The 14779-nt window shown below is 44.9% G+C and overlaps 1 protein-coding gene across 5 annotated transcripts in view; it reads right to left on the bottom strand.

Moving 5' to 3' along the window:
• LHCGR (luteinizing hormone/choriogonadotropin receptor) overlaps positions 1-13714 on the bottom strand; it is a 57178-nt gene extending 43464 nt beyond the window's left edge. For 3 of the 5 annotated variants that reach the window (XM_070236380.1, XM_070236381.1, XM_070236383.1), the window contains exon 1: positions 13485-13707. In XM_070236380.1, coding sequence (XP_070092481.1) covers positions 13485-13633 — 149 coding nt within the window. In that variant the 5' untranslated portion in view covers positions 13634-13707. Of the gene's footprint in view, positions 1-8173; positions 8261-13484 lie in introns of those variants that run through there. The other 2 variants (XM_005599992.4, XM_070236385.1) reach the window with 2 other exon arrangements.
• Between the last annotated feature and the right edge of the window lie 1065 nt (positions 13715-14779).

Raw genomic sequence — 14779 nt, 5'->3', positions numbered from 1 at the left:
GTGAATGGATGATGTAACACAGGTGACACCTGGATTATGGCCACATCCCACCTTGCCCAAGTACTTTCGTCACAATGTTGAAACAAATACTGAGATGGAATGAGAAAGGCTGCCTTGGTTTCAGCAGTTCTGGAACCTCCATCTATTAATGAATCCCACTTACAAGTCCTCAAAGCCTTCTAGTTATGGGTTAAAGTTGAAGTAGAAGCAGTCTACCCCTTAGGATTGGAATTAAGTGCTCACCCTAGTTCTGGGATCTTGTGATTAGTCATGACTCTGGTGAAGCCCCATGTCTCTCTGAATTGTCTACACTGAACCCAACAATATTTGGAGGGCAGGAGTGTACCTGCAGTGCTTTGAATTATCCTTGCTCCCCCCACACCAAGCTGGTGCTTGTTTGTGCCTTGATTCCTTATCCTTTAGCCTGCCTGGTCTCGCTGGAGTCCATCTAGGAGTGGAGCCCCTGCCTTCCCTTCATCTCAATCACCAGATCCTGATTGCTGTATCTCTGCCCCTTAGGAGACACTGTTAACCCACAACGGTTCCTAGTTGCTGTCTGGTTAGGTTCAACCTAGTATCTCTCTGCTGGGTTCTTTCAAACTGAGCCCCCTGGGACAGATGGGGACCCTGTTCTAGGGCTAAACTGTGCAGTTGGGTTAGTTCCTGTAGTGGATGCTGTGGTGCACCTCCAAAAATCACCCTTTAGGACTGAGGCACTCATTCCCCCAGCTGCTGGGAGAGTGGGCCGCTGAAGCTCTCAGCTGAGTTGCTGTCCTGGAATTACTCTCAGCCTAAGATTTCTACCTTACCCAAGATCATGTCTTCTCTGGTGGGTAGCCCTCATCCAATGACTGGTCAATGCATACAATAAAGGCAGGGCCCCTTGGCCTCAAGGTGGGACTACTCAGAAGGGCCATCCCACCTTCAGAGTTCCTTCCCATCAGCTATTTTACCTGGGCCCCTGACTCAGTGCTCTTCCCAGTCAGCCCCAATTGCCAAGCCACCAGTGCACCTTATATCAGAGCCAAGCAACAGGGGGTAATCTACAAATAAGAGCAAATAGCATTCAGATAAACCCAATTACCTTGAAGAGGATGATGCCACGTTATCAAGTCCTTCCTAATTGTTCCTAATATCTCTTGAGTACTCAAGGGTGGGGCTTGGGCCCCTTCTTGTTTTCTTCTGACTTTAATAACACAGATGACCTTAGAAGGAACCAGTTTGTCCAGCTCACTGGCTTGTTAATAAACCTTCAAAATAATGTTAACTGGAGAGTTTCAGAATCATGAGGGCTCTGTGCCCCCCTTCAAGGAAGCCCAAAATTTGGAAATCTTTGCTTACTAAAACCTATCAATTGGGAGACGTTTGTGCTATCAAAGAGTTCTTCATTCTACACAAGGATTGGATGAAAGGTTCCTTTAAATAGCAAACTTCCTAGGTAAATGGAAAATATGGTTCAATTGACACACTTGCTTCTTTTAAAGGCAGGTATTACATAACCATTTACAACTGTAGGTTCCTCACCTCCCCTTGGTTTTGAGAAGCTTGGAGTGCATAATGGTTCCCAGGGCAGGACCACCTTCTGAAGCGCACATGCTGAGCAGGGCCAGAGGGAGAAGAGAGCCAGGGAAGAAACTGAGCACTGATCTGGAATCCCTAAAGCCTGGGTAGGGTCTTTGGTCACCTTGCTGGAGCTTTTACCTTTCCTTCTGCCCATCACAGCAGAAATAAAATATTTTTATTCCCTTTCTTCTAATTGTTTAGAAAAGCCATCCATATTATTGATTTAAGAAAGCTACAAACATCCACCCATCTTTCACAGATGATTAGTTTATTGATGGAGCTACACATGCTGAATTTTTAAAACACTACAAAATCAGAGGGAGGGAAAAAGAGAGAAATGAGAGATGGTCGGTCAAGGCTTTTTTGCCTAATGAACTTGTTGAAATGGGAAGGGGAAGCATAACCTTATTTAAGTTCAAAAAAATGTTAATGTTTTTGTATTTATTACATAAGACCTTGTTCTACATTTAACAGAGACTTAAGAATTTCTTTGTTCTTTTCAAAGCTGCTCAGTAATTATAAAACCCTGCTTTCATCTTGGAATGAAATAAAAATGCCTTTCCTCTTTTCAAATGATTTTAAAACTTCATGCTTTCAAATGCATTGATCTATTTGGTAACTTCATTACTGGGTATGTCTTCATTTATTGGCCTCTTGTCTTCAACATTTACCTAGAGGGAGCTGAGACTTCAATGTTAACTAAAATATGAAGTCAGTACAGATGAACATTCAGTGAGTTAAGTTTTACATCAGAAACATTTGGAATGTGCCTTAAAAATAAATCCAGGTGGTTTTGATTATTGTTTGACTACTCCTTTAAGCACGGATTTCATTGGACTCGAGGAGTCAAGAGTGCAAGGGCCACTGCAGCAGGTGGTTTGGTCCAACCCCACACTTTGCAGATGGAGAATCTTAACTTAGGAAAAGTGACATGACTTTCCTGAAACTACATAGCAAATCAGACGCAGATCTGGGCTAGAACATAGGTGACTTCATTCCTGGTCCGGGGCTGTGTCCTTATCAAATCACACAAGTACTATTCCTTTGGGGTTGTGTTACAGTCTGCTACCCTATTTTCTGGTGTGAAAACCTAGCTTTCTGATAGAGCCATCAGCTTCTTGAGGGCATGTGTTCACGATCTTCAACTTGAAAGATGCAGCTCAAATTCCTGTTCCTCTGTGAAGCCGCAAAGCCTACTGGAGTGGGTTTTCTTTTTCTTCTCTGTCCTCCTTAGCTCTTAATAACTATTCAGTTTTTTCATGCACTATTTATTATTTGAGAATTTACCAGGTGCTCTATATGAACGTTTCCTCTGTTCCACCATTGAACATGCAGTTTCTGGTGGATTCTGACTTTACAATGTCTCTTGCTTCCAGCCCCTTAATTCTTTTCCCACTGCCACTCTTCTTGGCCATTCTTTTCTCCACCTTGACTATTCTATAGTCCCTGAATTGGTTTCCCCTCACCCCATCCTGAGTTTCCTCTGCCCCGTCTAGATTAATATTTCTGATGACTCCCACTATGTCACTCTTATACTCGGATATCTTCTGTCTCTCCCCTTGGCCTATCTACTTATCTACACATGTCTCAGACTTGCATTCAAGGCCCTCCAAATAAAGGCTCAAACTTCATTTGAGCCTTTATTTGGAGTCCTATTACCCACTATTGCCCTCATATAACCAATACACTAAACTTGTGCTGTCCAATAAGGCAGCCACTAGCCATATGTGGCCTTTGAGCACTTGAAATATGGCCAATTTGAATTGAGATGCACTGTAAGTGTAAAATACACACCAGATGTCGAAGACTTGGCAAGAAAAAGAATGTAAAGTATCTCATTAGTAATTGATTACATGTTGAAATGATAATATTTTATACATATTGGATTAAATAAAATATTTTGTTAAAACTGATTTCACCTTATAAAACTTTTAAAATATAGCTATTAGAAAATTAAAATTACACATGTGACTCACATTACATTTCTACTGGACAGCACCTCCTTAGACAAATTAGACTATTATGTTTCCTGAACTTGCCTTGCACTTTCCTGCCTTCATTCACACTGTCACCACCATCTAGCACATTCACCCTTCTCCGCTGGTCAGATTCTGTCTTTGGTGAAAGGTCTATCTCAGGCATAATGTACTTTATGGAATGTGTCTTGCTCACCAATTGCATGTGCTTTCTCTCTGGAAGCAGCATAGTAGGGTGGTGAAGGGTACAGGCTCTGGAGCCAGATTGCCTGGGTTCAAATCACAGCATCATTCCACATCTGTAAAATGATGATGATACTAACTACCCCAGAGACATCTGGGATTAAATAAGAAAATATTTATGTAGTACTAACGTGGCATCTAGGACAAGATAAGAGCTCAATAGGCACTGTTAATTCACATCTGCTTACTGTGAAAGATTCAAGCTACCCGAGCTATGTCCAATGACAACTCTACTTCCTTGCGGGGAGGAGGGTTGGGAGAGTGTTGCAGAGGTTGGAAGGGTGGGTTCCGTACTTTAGAATGGGCTCTTCTTTTTGTCATGGGTCACCCTTCAGTCTATAAAATGCTTATGACTTGTCTCTGACTCTTGACTCTCCAATGATTATACATAAGACAACTGAGAGGGAGGGTAAACACTCCTCCTTGGTACCTTTCTTAAGAGTTCAGGTATCTCTTAGAGGCCTTGCCTCATAGCCTTTTAAAGAAATGATAAAGGACAACCTTCCATTAAATATTTCAACTCTAGAGAGCCATTCTGCAGAGTTCTCATTTGCACATTGATTTTAAAAAGTTCACTCAGTTGGAACTCGCCCATTGGAAAGTGCAATCTGAGTGACTCTCTTCCAAGACAGCCTTTCCAGACACCCAAGAAGCTGTGAGGAGTTCAGGAATTATAATGTGAACAAGATGTTCAAGAAGAGTCCCTGGATAATGGATTTTCCAAGTCATTTGTGCAATAACTAAATTAAAAATATAAAGCCTCAGAGGAAAATGGTAAACACATCTAAACCCTTCCTCAAAACCCATTTCAAGTTTCCTAAAGACATAAAGCAAAATAACCCAAACTTTACCACCTAAACTAGAATTCTTCTAGCAATAATATAACATGACAAGAATAACTTTGGTAGATAAAACTACATGTTGAATTCTCCTGGGGTAATGTTACATCATCTGTAATGATTTCTCAAAAATAATTTTTAGAAGCAGAGAATATTGTGTTGTCAGGGCAGTGACATTGCAGATATGTTTCAGGAAGCTCTTTCATTACAAGCTTCTGTTTCCAGACACTTAAAAAACTTTTTTCCTTTTTTTTAGTGAGCCTGTAAAAGCTGGTTGCAGCTGATACACCACATACAGTCATGCACTGCACAAGGACATTTCAGTCAATGATGGACTACACGATGGTGGTCCCATAAGGTTAGTACCATACAGCCTAGATGTGTAGTAGGCTATACCATCTAGGTTTGTGTACATACACTCTATGATGTTTGCACAATGACAAAATCACCTAACAATGCATTTCTCAGAACATATCCTATTGTTAAGTGATGCATGACTGTACTTTTAATTCATCTGAGGATGGGTTTGAAGTGCCTGGAATTACTGGCATGTGTGCCTTCACTTCTCACAAACTCATCAGACACCAATCTGTGTGTTTGCTTGGCTCAAAAATGCCCTTCTCTGGGGCCGGTCTGGTGGCGTAGCCGTTAAGTTCCGGAGTTCAGCTCCAGCAGCCTGGGGTTCGCTGGTTTGGAGCCCAGGCACAGACCTGTGCACCGCTTATCAAGCCACATCTAAGCAGACGCCCTGCATACAAAGTAGAGGAAGATAGGCACAGATGTTAGCTCAGGGCCAATCTTCCTCAGCCAAAAGAGGAGGATTGGCAGTGGATGTTAGCTCAGGGCTAATCTTCCTCACTAAAAAAAAAAAAAACAAAAACTGCCCTTCTCTGGAAGCATCTTATTGCTGGTTGCATCAGAGTCAAGCATCTCTTTGACTGCGCTCCTATGCTTCGGCCCTGAGGGCAGGGCTTGGGGTGATCTGATTCTCTCTCTTGGGAATTTACAACATGTAATAGAACAGACAGAAGGAGTCTTTGGAGCTGATTCATTGTAAAGGTGGAATCTAAAGAGAAGTTCCCTGATCTCTTGCTGTTAAAATGCCAAATTCTCTCTAGATCTTGCCTACATCCTTCTACCTCCTTATTCTTCTATTAAATTCATCTGTTATGGTTAAATTTGTCAGGGCTGATTTCTGGTGCTTGCAAATGAGAAAATCCTTACACCCAAGGTTTCCAGGGGAAGTAATCTACTATTCCATTGACTATCATAATACGATGGAGTAGGTGCTGGCGGTCACTGAGAGAGGAGAAGCCTCTGAATAATGATTCCCCAGTGGTCTCTCAACCTGATGTCGAAGGCCAAGACTGAGCTTAGAGAATAACCACATTAGCCCGACTGCCCCTGTAGAGAGTGAGGTTTAAAGAACTACAGCTCAAATGATACCTCCACCAAGGTTTCTTTGTTACTCTGCTAGAAGGGACCACTCCCTCCTCTGAACTGCTACCAGACTTTGTTTATAACCTTTATCTGGCTTTTATTCCTTTCTGAGTTTTCCTGCAGTAATCTGAGAACTGGTCCTCTCTCTCCTACAGCCAGAAGACTATAAGCTACTGGAGGGCAGGGGCGGTGTCATTGGATCCTGCACATTGTCTAGTCCATTTCAGTACATAGTTCCTGAGTGGTCAACAAGTCTGACCTGAAGGTTTTCTATGTGTCCTGCCTGAGGCTTAGGGATGGGGAATGGGGAAAGGAAAGGATCCAGAATTGGCTTGGATGCTATAGCTTGGCAGGTAGGACTGACCCAACTGAACGATAAGAAAACAGCCTCTAATCAGGTATTAGGTGGCATGTCCGATAGGCACCTCAGCCTGGGATGGAAAGACCAGCATATCAGACTTCAGGCAATAATGAGCTCTGCTATTTTGGGATTCTAACTTATTCACCTTCCAGGTTGAGAAGACCTAGTGGGTCATTTTCTCCAATTAACACCTCCCAGGAACAAAACTATTCCATCAGGCTTACCCTTTGGATGACAGATATTTACTGTTCAACCTCATATATGGGCTATGGGATTTTCAGTCTTCTCTGCGTTTCCGAGTACTTTTGGCTCTGTTGTCTCATTTATCTTCACCACAGTCAACCCCAGTCAGGGGTAGGAATCATCACGCCCCTTTTACAGACGGCACAAAGGTTTTATCACTAGCCCGAACCCACAGTGCAAATTAGGGAAGGGGACCTGGGGGTAGAACTCAGGTCTGTCCGATCTTTGTCCTGTTGATCAATTCAGATAATTTGGGGGCTGTATTGGACCCTACCCTGTCATACCAGAGCATCTCCACCCCTATGGGCTCAGAAATGCTATCTGCTGCTGCTCATGAGGTAGAATTAGGAACCCAGGAGTCACCTCATTTCATCAGAGTCAAGGACAGATTCAACAGCAGCAAGGGGTAAAACCTTCATTCTGAAAGTTGAGTTTTACTTATAAATTGGGCTTTTCTGAATTTGGCTCAGGTGGCATTAAAGAGCTGTAGTTCAGGGCCACACAGAGAGCAGCTGTGAGTTTGCTGGCTGGAAGGGGGTGTCATCTCTCAGTGAGGCAGAAGCTGTGAGTAAATGAAGACTATGTGGAGAAGCTGCCCACCAAGTCAGAGAGCCCGCCTGCCTGGGGTGGGATTATTTTAATTCTCTTCTTAGGAAAAAAAATTAGCTGGTGGGAAATTTACTAAAATTTGCATTAAATGTGATTTTTTTGCACACCAAGGGGAACTGCCAGGACAGAACTCATGCTCCCATGGAGCCAATCCTCTTGGGTCTAGAAGTGAACAGCAGGGCTGTTCTCCACCACCGTGACTCAACTGGCTTTAAAGTGCCATGTGTAAGAGCAGAGTTACACGTGGCCAAGACACCGTCTGGTGCAGCCACTCTGGGAGATTATGTTTTGGAAAGAAGGCTTTTGTGCCTCATTTAAAGACATGAAAAGAAGCCAAATTGAGGGGCTTGGGAAGAAGATAGAGGTGGGTAAAAGAGCAGAACTAGAGCTCTAAATTAATCTAACTTACTGCTTTTAAAATGAAAAAAGAATAAGGCAGAAAACCCAAGGAATTATTGCTCTCCAAGCGGGGGGCTGGGTCCAATGCCAAAGGGATCTGTATGCAAAACCTTTTGGCTCTAGACTTCCACTGAGCTTTTGGGAACTCTGCTGCTTGCTTTTTTAGTGTCCTGCTAGGGGCTATCATTCACTTTCTCCAAAAGGATGATTTTTAAACTAATAAAATCTGGTCCTTGCAAAGCTTCCTCTAAGGAGTCTGTAGGCACAGCCAGGTTTAAGAACTGCCTTGAAGGAGAGCTGAGTCAGAACTGAGGGTTCAAGATCAGCCTCTACCTCGGGCCTGTGGCTTTTTGGTGGAGGGTAGGGTAGGGAGGCAGGACATGAGCTTTCTGAATTCTGAGATTTTTTTGTTTCTCTCAGCTGCAGGGAAGCTGAGGGGAGGGCCAAACTGTCTTACTTGCAAGAACTTGGTAGGCTTCCCTCTGTCCTGTGGATCTTACCTGGTGTCCTGGACTGGGAACCCACTGGTCTCAATTCAAGCGGCCTTGGTAGTTGTGTTGTTTTGTTTTTATGGATCCTGGGCTGGGGACTGATTTTTCTCCAATGAGTGAGTTAAAAACAACAAAAATTAGAAAAACCTGGTTGGGATATACTATATACTAATATAGGTAAGCTTCCAGTCTTGCTTCTCTGAAGCTGATATGTTTACTATGGCCTGTTCAAAGGACAGCCTGGGGGGTCTGCAAAATATGGGACCTGGATGTTGATATAACACAAAGAACTCCCTCCACTACCCACAGCACCCCTTGCCTGCCTATTCTAGGATGGAGATTTTTAAAATGACACTTAGATGTGGTACATGCTAACTAATATACGTGCTTCCTTTTTGCACTGGTTCATTATTCCTATTCAGCTGTCTACTCAGTTTGATCATCATGTAGCTCAATAAACACTTTAATCATACTACCTGTGAAATTCTGGGAATCGTGAGTTGAATAAGACCTCTTCAAGTGGTTCTCACTTTAGCACAAGATTCAAAACCCAGGGGGCATTTGGCAAATGTCTAGAGACATTTTTGGTTATCATAATTTGGGAGGGCGGTGCTACTGGCATCTAGTGGGTGGAGGCCAGGGATGCTGCTAAACATCCTATAGTCTACAAAATAGCCCTCCACAAGAAATGATTATCTGGCCCCAAATGTCAATTGTGCTGAGGTTGAGAAACCCTGCTTTAGCAGAAGAGGCACACATTGAATAATTGGTTACGTTATGGAGGGATATGTACGAAAATATGTGGAAGCACAAGGTATCAAAGCAAGCATGTGTGTATGGGAGGGAGGGGACATTGGGAAACGCTTCATGGGGAAGTGGCTCCACATCATGATTTTTACTTAATGCCTTTGTAATCGACTGTCCAAGAGTGACTTTGATTGAAAGTTTATTAGTCAGGAGCTACATATGGGGATTTTTTGTTTTTGCACAACCCTCTGGGTATTTTAATCCAATATTTCTGATGACTTTATATTGTCTCTTAAAAAAAAAATATTCCCCAAAGAGTCTGCAAGAGGCATAAAAAGGGAAGAATCCATTCAACCGTATTTGCTTCTCAGCAAGGAATCTCTAGTCTACTCTAACCTGTGGTTCTTGCACCTGGACTCTTCTTCCCTTCTCTCCTTCAAGGTTCAGCCTCATGACCCTTGGCCCATGAAGCCCTTGGAGATTTCAATCCATAGTGATTGATCTATTCTCTGAATTCCTTAGAACCTTGTTACCTCTTTCCCCACCTACACCAGTCTCTTGGGTGTGTTTCCACCTACATGTGGGCTCCTCAAGGACAAGGATTACATCCTCCACCTGTATATCCCTCTACAGCTTTGAAGACTGTTCTGGACCCTCATTTGCACTGAAGGAGGTAGAAGGAGAAAGACATTCAGGAAAGATGTCAGGAGACTAACATCTTCCTATGGACACTGGACTGATGGATACAGCCTGTTTTATTCTTCCGAAGTCTCTGGATGGTGTCTTATAATAAAGTCTAAAAGTTAAATCTGTTCAGTAGGCACAACATGCAAAAAATAAATTGCCATAATTATTATTAGCATTTTCTTACTAACAGGTTTTTCAGAAGCTGTTTCCATATCAAGCAGATCAACCTTTCTGTTGTCATAGAGACAAAGATCTTTATATAACCATGGACAAGGTGAGATTTTTTTTCTCTCTTCCTCCTTCCAGTTGTCTGGAACTAATAAGAAAAGGAAATTTTCAAAATCAAATTTTTCTTTTACTTTTTTTCCCCAATTAAAATGAATGAACACATGGGAGGCTATTTTTTGTATCACATTCTAGATTTTAAATACCTAAGTTTTTAATAAAATATGGAAGAGGTGGAAAGATATGAACGATTAAACAATACCATTTTCAAAATTTGCAAGCAGTGGGCTTGTACATGATATGCAACTATTATCCATATTTCTTTTTTAACCAAATAGGGGACTTTAGATGGAAGTCTTAGAAGGCAGGACTACAAAGCCTTGAAATGATTAAAACATAAACTAGCATCTATTGAGGGACTGATGAATTTCCAAGGTGCTCCTTGGTACTTACCTCCTCTAACCACTAGAACCAAGAGTTCTCTCTCCCCTTCTCTTTGCAGAGTCAAACCCTGTGGATAACTTAGTGCAAGACCACATCCCTCCTCTTCCAGAAGCCTTATCTCATAATTTCAGCTGTCTTCTTTTTACAAATTCCTGATAACTTGTTATTCATAGCATTTTTCTATCTTGTAATTACTATTTACCATTTCATTCATTTATCATCAAGAAGAGAGGGTTTCAGTATGAACCTGTTCACTTTCCTATCGTTCACCTCACTGTGAACTTACACCTTTACCCACCTGTCTTCTTCCCCCAGGACTCCCGAATTATCCCTCTCTTTCTAAGATTAACCCTTCCTTCCCCTCTGGTCTGGGACTGATGCTCTCCTCCCACCCCACTGAGGTCTTACTCCATCAACTATTATTCCTCCCCATCCCTTGGATCTTCAGTCTGTCCTTTCCATGGATTCCTTCCTCTGTTCCCCTTTGAAGGTCAAAAAAAAACACACCCACCTTTTCTTGATCCTGTTTATTTTCCATATGTCTCAGAGTTTGTGATTTTGATTTGATCACAGCTGCCTTTGCAATAAGTAGGTATTGTGGATGTGTGTGGGGTGGAGGGCATGGGGAAGGGAAGTGAATGGCACAAGGAAGTTTAAACATACTTCTTGCCTTCCAGAAGATTATCCTCCATGGAGAGCAATACATTGGGTCTCAGACTTGACTGTGCATCAGAATCACCTGGGGAGCTTGTTGAACCATAGACTGCTGGGCCCGCCCTCAGAGTTTCTGATTCAGGAGGTCGGGAGGTGGGCTGAATGTACTTTTCTAACATTTCCCAGGCGTTGCTGATGCTGTTGGTCTGGAACCACACTTTGAGGACCATTGCCTTAAAATAACTACCGTCCTATTCCTTCTGATGCATCTCTCTTGTCATATTGATGTTGAAGTCACCATATCATGCTAAAGAAGGCTCCACCTCCATAGGGTTTTCACTTGAAGGATGAGGTAATCTCTCAATGAAACAATCCTCAGGAAGCCCGACCTTGTGAGTGTCTGCACACTTGCTGACCTAAGGGGTCCAAATGTCTAGGAGAAGATGCTCCTGGTGTGGATGCCAGGATAGTGCATGTAAAGGGAGAAAGTCAAGGATTCTCCAGAATCCCTCAGGGATGGGAAGGACTTCAGAGCCTGGACAACTAGCTCCTTTTTGGGAGCTGGACTAGCCAGCTTCTGCATGCTAGCAGTGCTGATATTGTGCCCTCTACCCCCAAACCTAGTCAGCCCTGTAAAATCTTTTTGAGGGGTTCTAGGCCTCTCTAAACTGTGCTGCAGGGCAGCGAGGGAATTTGTTTTGTTCTTTTCACTTCAGCCTTCTCCAGGGAAGAGGTACCCTCCTGAGGCCAACATGGGTATGGCGGCAAGAACTGCTGAGACTCTTGGTGAAAAGCTGAATCTAAAAGGAGCTGGGACTTGGCCCACCCATTCCTGCCTCCCACCAGGGCTTTCTCCACGCAGTGCCAACTTTGCTGGGCACATATATATATATATTATTATTAAGGAAGGGGTAATTTTTTTACAAAGACAAGCAAATATAAAAAGATAATTTAACAGATGAAGTCCCGTCTTTGCTACTCAATAGCTGTGGGACCTTGGGCAGGTTGTCCCATGTCTTTGGGTCTCGGTTTCTTGTAATCTGTATGATAAGTACCAGGCAAGTGAGCAAGGCTGTTAGTGGCACAATCATTCATAAGAGCCAGAAGGGAAGCTTGTCAGGGAAGGACAAGTACTGGGACTCGGAATAAAGTTTTCGGGGATTTGTTGATTGATTGAAACAAATTCTATCAGCATGGTCCTCACTCTCAGGGAATTAAGCCAAGATAATGGAAACTAATTAATATAAACCCCTCAACTTTTAAACTGTGTCTCAACTGCAAATATTCCCTGAGGGCCACTAACTCTTTCATGGGAGAGGCTCGGATCCTCAGGAGGGAGAGGGAATCCCATGCAAGAAGTGGCCCCTGACAGACTGCTGGGGGCCCAAGGAAATGGGGGAGGGCAGGTCTCTTTCCTCCCCCAGCATGGAATTTCATCACCTCTAATGGGGAGAACACAAACCAAGACCTCTGCCAGCCTGGTGCCTTTTGGATACTTACATACCACTCTTCTTTCCTTTCCTTTTCTCTTTAACAACCTTATTGAGATGTAATTCATATACCATAAAATTCACCCATTGAAAGTGTACAATGCAATGGTTTTTAGTATGTTCATGGAGTTGTGCAACTATCACCACAATCTAATTTGAGATCATTTTCATCACCCCAAAAAGCCACATCCATTAGCACTCACCTGGCCTTCACCCCAACCTGGTAGCTACTAATTTACCTTTATGTCTATCTGGACATTTCATATACATAGAATCATATAATGTGTGTACCTTTTGCTAAATCAAAGAAAGGAGACCTGGTGACACTCTGATACACTAGGTCTAAAGGTCCCCTTCTCTTCACCCCATCGCTTCAGCAAACAGCTTCCCCCCACCTGCTTGCTGATGTGTACAATTCCCTTAACCAGCTCTGTAGGAAGGTGGTGGTGGTGCAGGAGGGGAACACAAGGATTAGGCAAGCAGATTGAACTGCCAGTCCCTCTGGGGCAGAGGTGGAGCAGTGGCTTATATGCTCACTAAGGTGTAGGTGGGCAGTGGTTGTGGGAGGCACACGCCAGCAGTCCTGGTTGAGTGACCAGGTCACCCCTGGCCATAGGCCTGAGCCTATGTGCCAGGAGTATAGGTCCCATTCCTAGAGGACCACAGGGTGTCAGAGAGCACTGTAACCTTGGCCAACCAGGCTGGCTCAACCCAACACTTCTCTGGGCAAAGGCAGTTGTTGATTGAGGAGCACCACACCCTGTCCCCTTCCAGCAGCGCAGGGAGCGAGGCCTTGCCCTGTGGCTTCTGAGTAGTTCCATGCTCCCCGCAACAGCCCCAACCGGGGTAAAGAGCGGGCCGCCAGGGGCTGGAGGGTGCGCCAGCAGGAGGGGCCCAATCCTAACTTGCGGCCCCAGACGGCAAAGACAGCCACCAAGCTTTGGCTTCTCGTTACCCTAACAGGTGGTGGAGTTTGATGGGGCGAAGCGTCTTGCTCCCAGCTTCCAGGTAAAGGGGGCCAAAGCGTAGGGAGGCCAGGCGCCCCGGAGCGCCCCGGGGGCGCCGGTACTCACAGTCGGGAGAGGTTCCTCCGCGGGCCGGGGCAGCTCAGGGCGCCGTCGGGCGGGCAGCGGCAGGGCTCGGGGCAGGGCGCCCCGCGCAGCGCTTGCGGCAGCAGCAGCAGCAGCGCCAGCAGCGGCAGCTCCGGGGTCGGGCGCCCCATGCCCGCGAGCCTGAGCGCAGGCGCCTGCGGCTGGGCGGGCGCCCGGTACAGCCCCGGAGAGCGGCCCGCGCCCCTTCCCCGCCCCTCGGCCTGCCCTCCCGCGCCGGCCCGCCCCGGCACTGCCCCGACGACCGCGCCCCCCCGCGGCTGAGTCCCTGCTCTGCCCCGACCTGGGACCGGGCCAGGGACCCCAGCACCTCCTTTCTGCTGCTTTCCCTGGCCTGGCCTGTCTTCTGCATCTGCAAATGGCCCCAGTCAGAGGAGGTAGAATGTGGTAATGGTGACCTCTTTGGATAGGGGTGGCGAGTTCTGAATTCTCCTCCTGGCTCCCCTGTAACTAGGAGTGTGAAGTTGAGTGAGTTGTGTCTCTTCTCCGAACCTCTCTTATTTCATCTGTGAGAGGGGCAGACAGATACTCGCCGTACCCACATCAGAAAGGGTGGAAGTGCCCAGCTCACACACTTCTCTTGTTCATTCTCAGGCCCAAATCCTTTCTCCTTCCCCCACCGACTCCCTCCACAGTACAGGTAATCTCTGTCCTCCCGACTCCCCAAGTTATTTCTCTGTATTCTTCTCCTGGTAGTAACTGCTTTTCTCCTTAGAGTAGAGGGATGTGAGTCTGTTCTATAGCTCCACTATAGGTTGTGAGGTCCTAGAGAACAAGGTCCAGCTCAGATTTATTCAGGCTTCCACATGGTCAGTCCTCAGTAACATGTACAGCAGCTGCCCGAATGGGAGGTCGAGGATCGACCAGACTCTCTGACAGGTACTCTCCCTCACATCATGTCTAAGCTTCACAATAAACTAGCAGGGTGTTCGCAACAAGAAAAATGATGTCCTGAGAGGTTATGTGACTTCCCTGAAGTCACACAGCTCTTAAGTAGTGGAAACTTGTTTCCTATCACCCACTTTCTCTTACCAAAGCAAAAAATTACAATCTGCATACCAAGGGCTTGGAAAGGAGACAAAATTTTATGGTAACCATGGGGGTGCATAACTTCCTCTATTTAATTGCACCATTAAAACACTTTTCCTTCCCTCCTTATAAGGACTCAGTTTGGACTCTGCAAATCCTAGAAGTCTGTGGGAGGAGACTGTGGGGGGGGCTTTGAATGCTGGAAAAGGTGTCTAAGACTCTACATACAG

The sequence above is a fragment of the Equus caballus genome, chromosome 15 (genome assembly GCF_041296265.1).
Source record: "Equus caballus isolate H_3958 breed thoroughbred chromosome 15, TB-T2T, whole genome shotgun sequence".
Taxonomy (NCBI): domain Eukaryota; kingdom Metazoa; phylum Chordata; class Mammalia; order Perissodactyla; family Equidae; genus Equus; species Equus caballus.
Note: the sequence above shows the minus strand (reverse complement) of the source record. Positions and strands in the feature narration are given on the sequence as shown.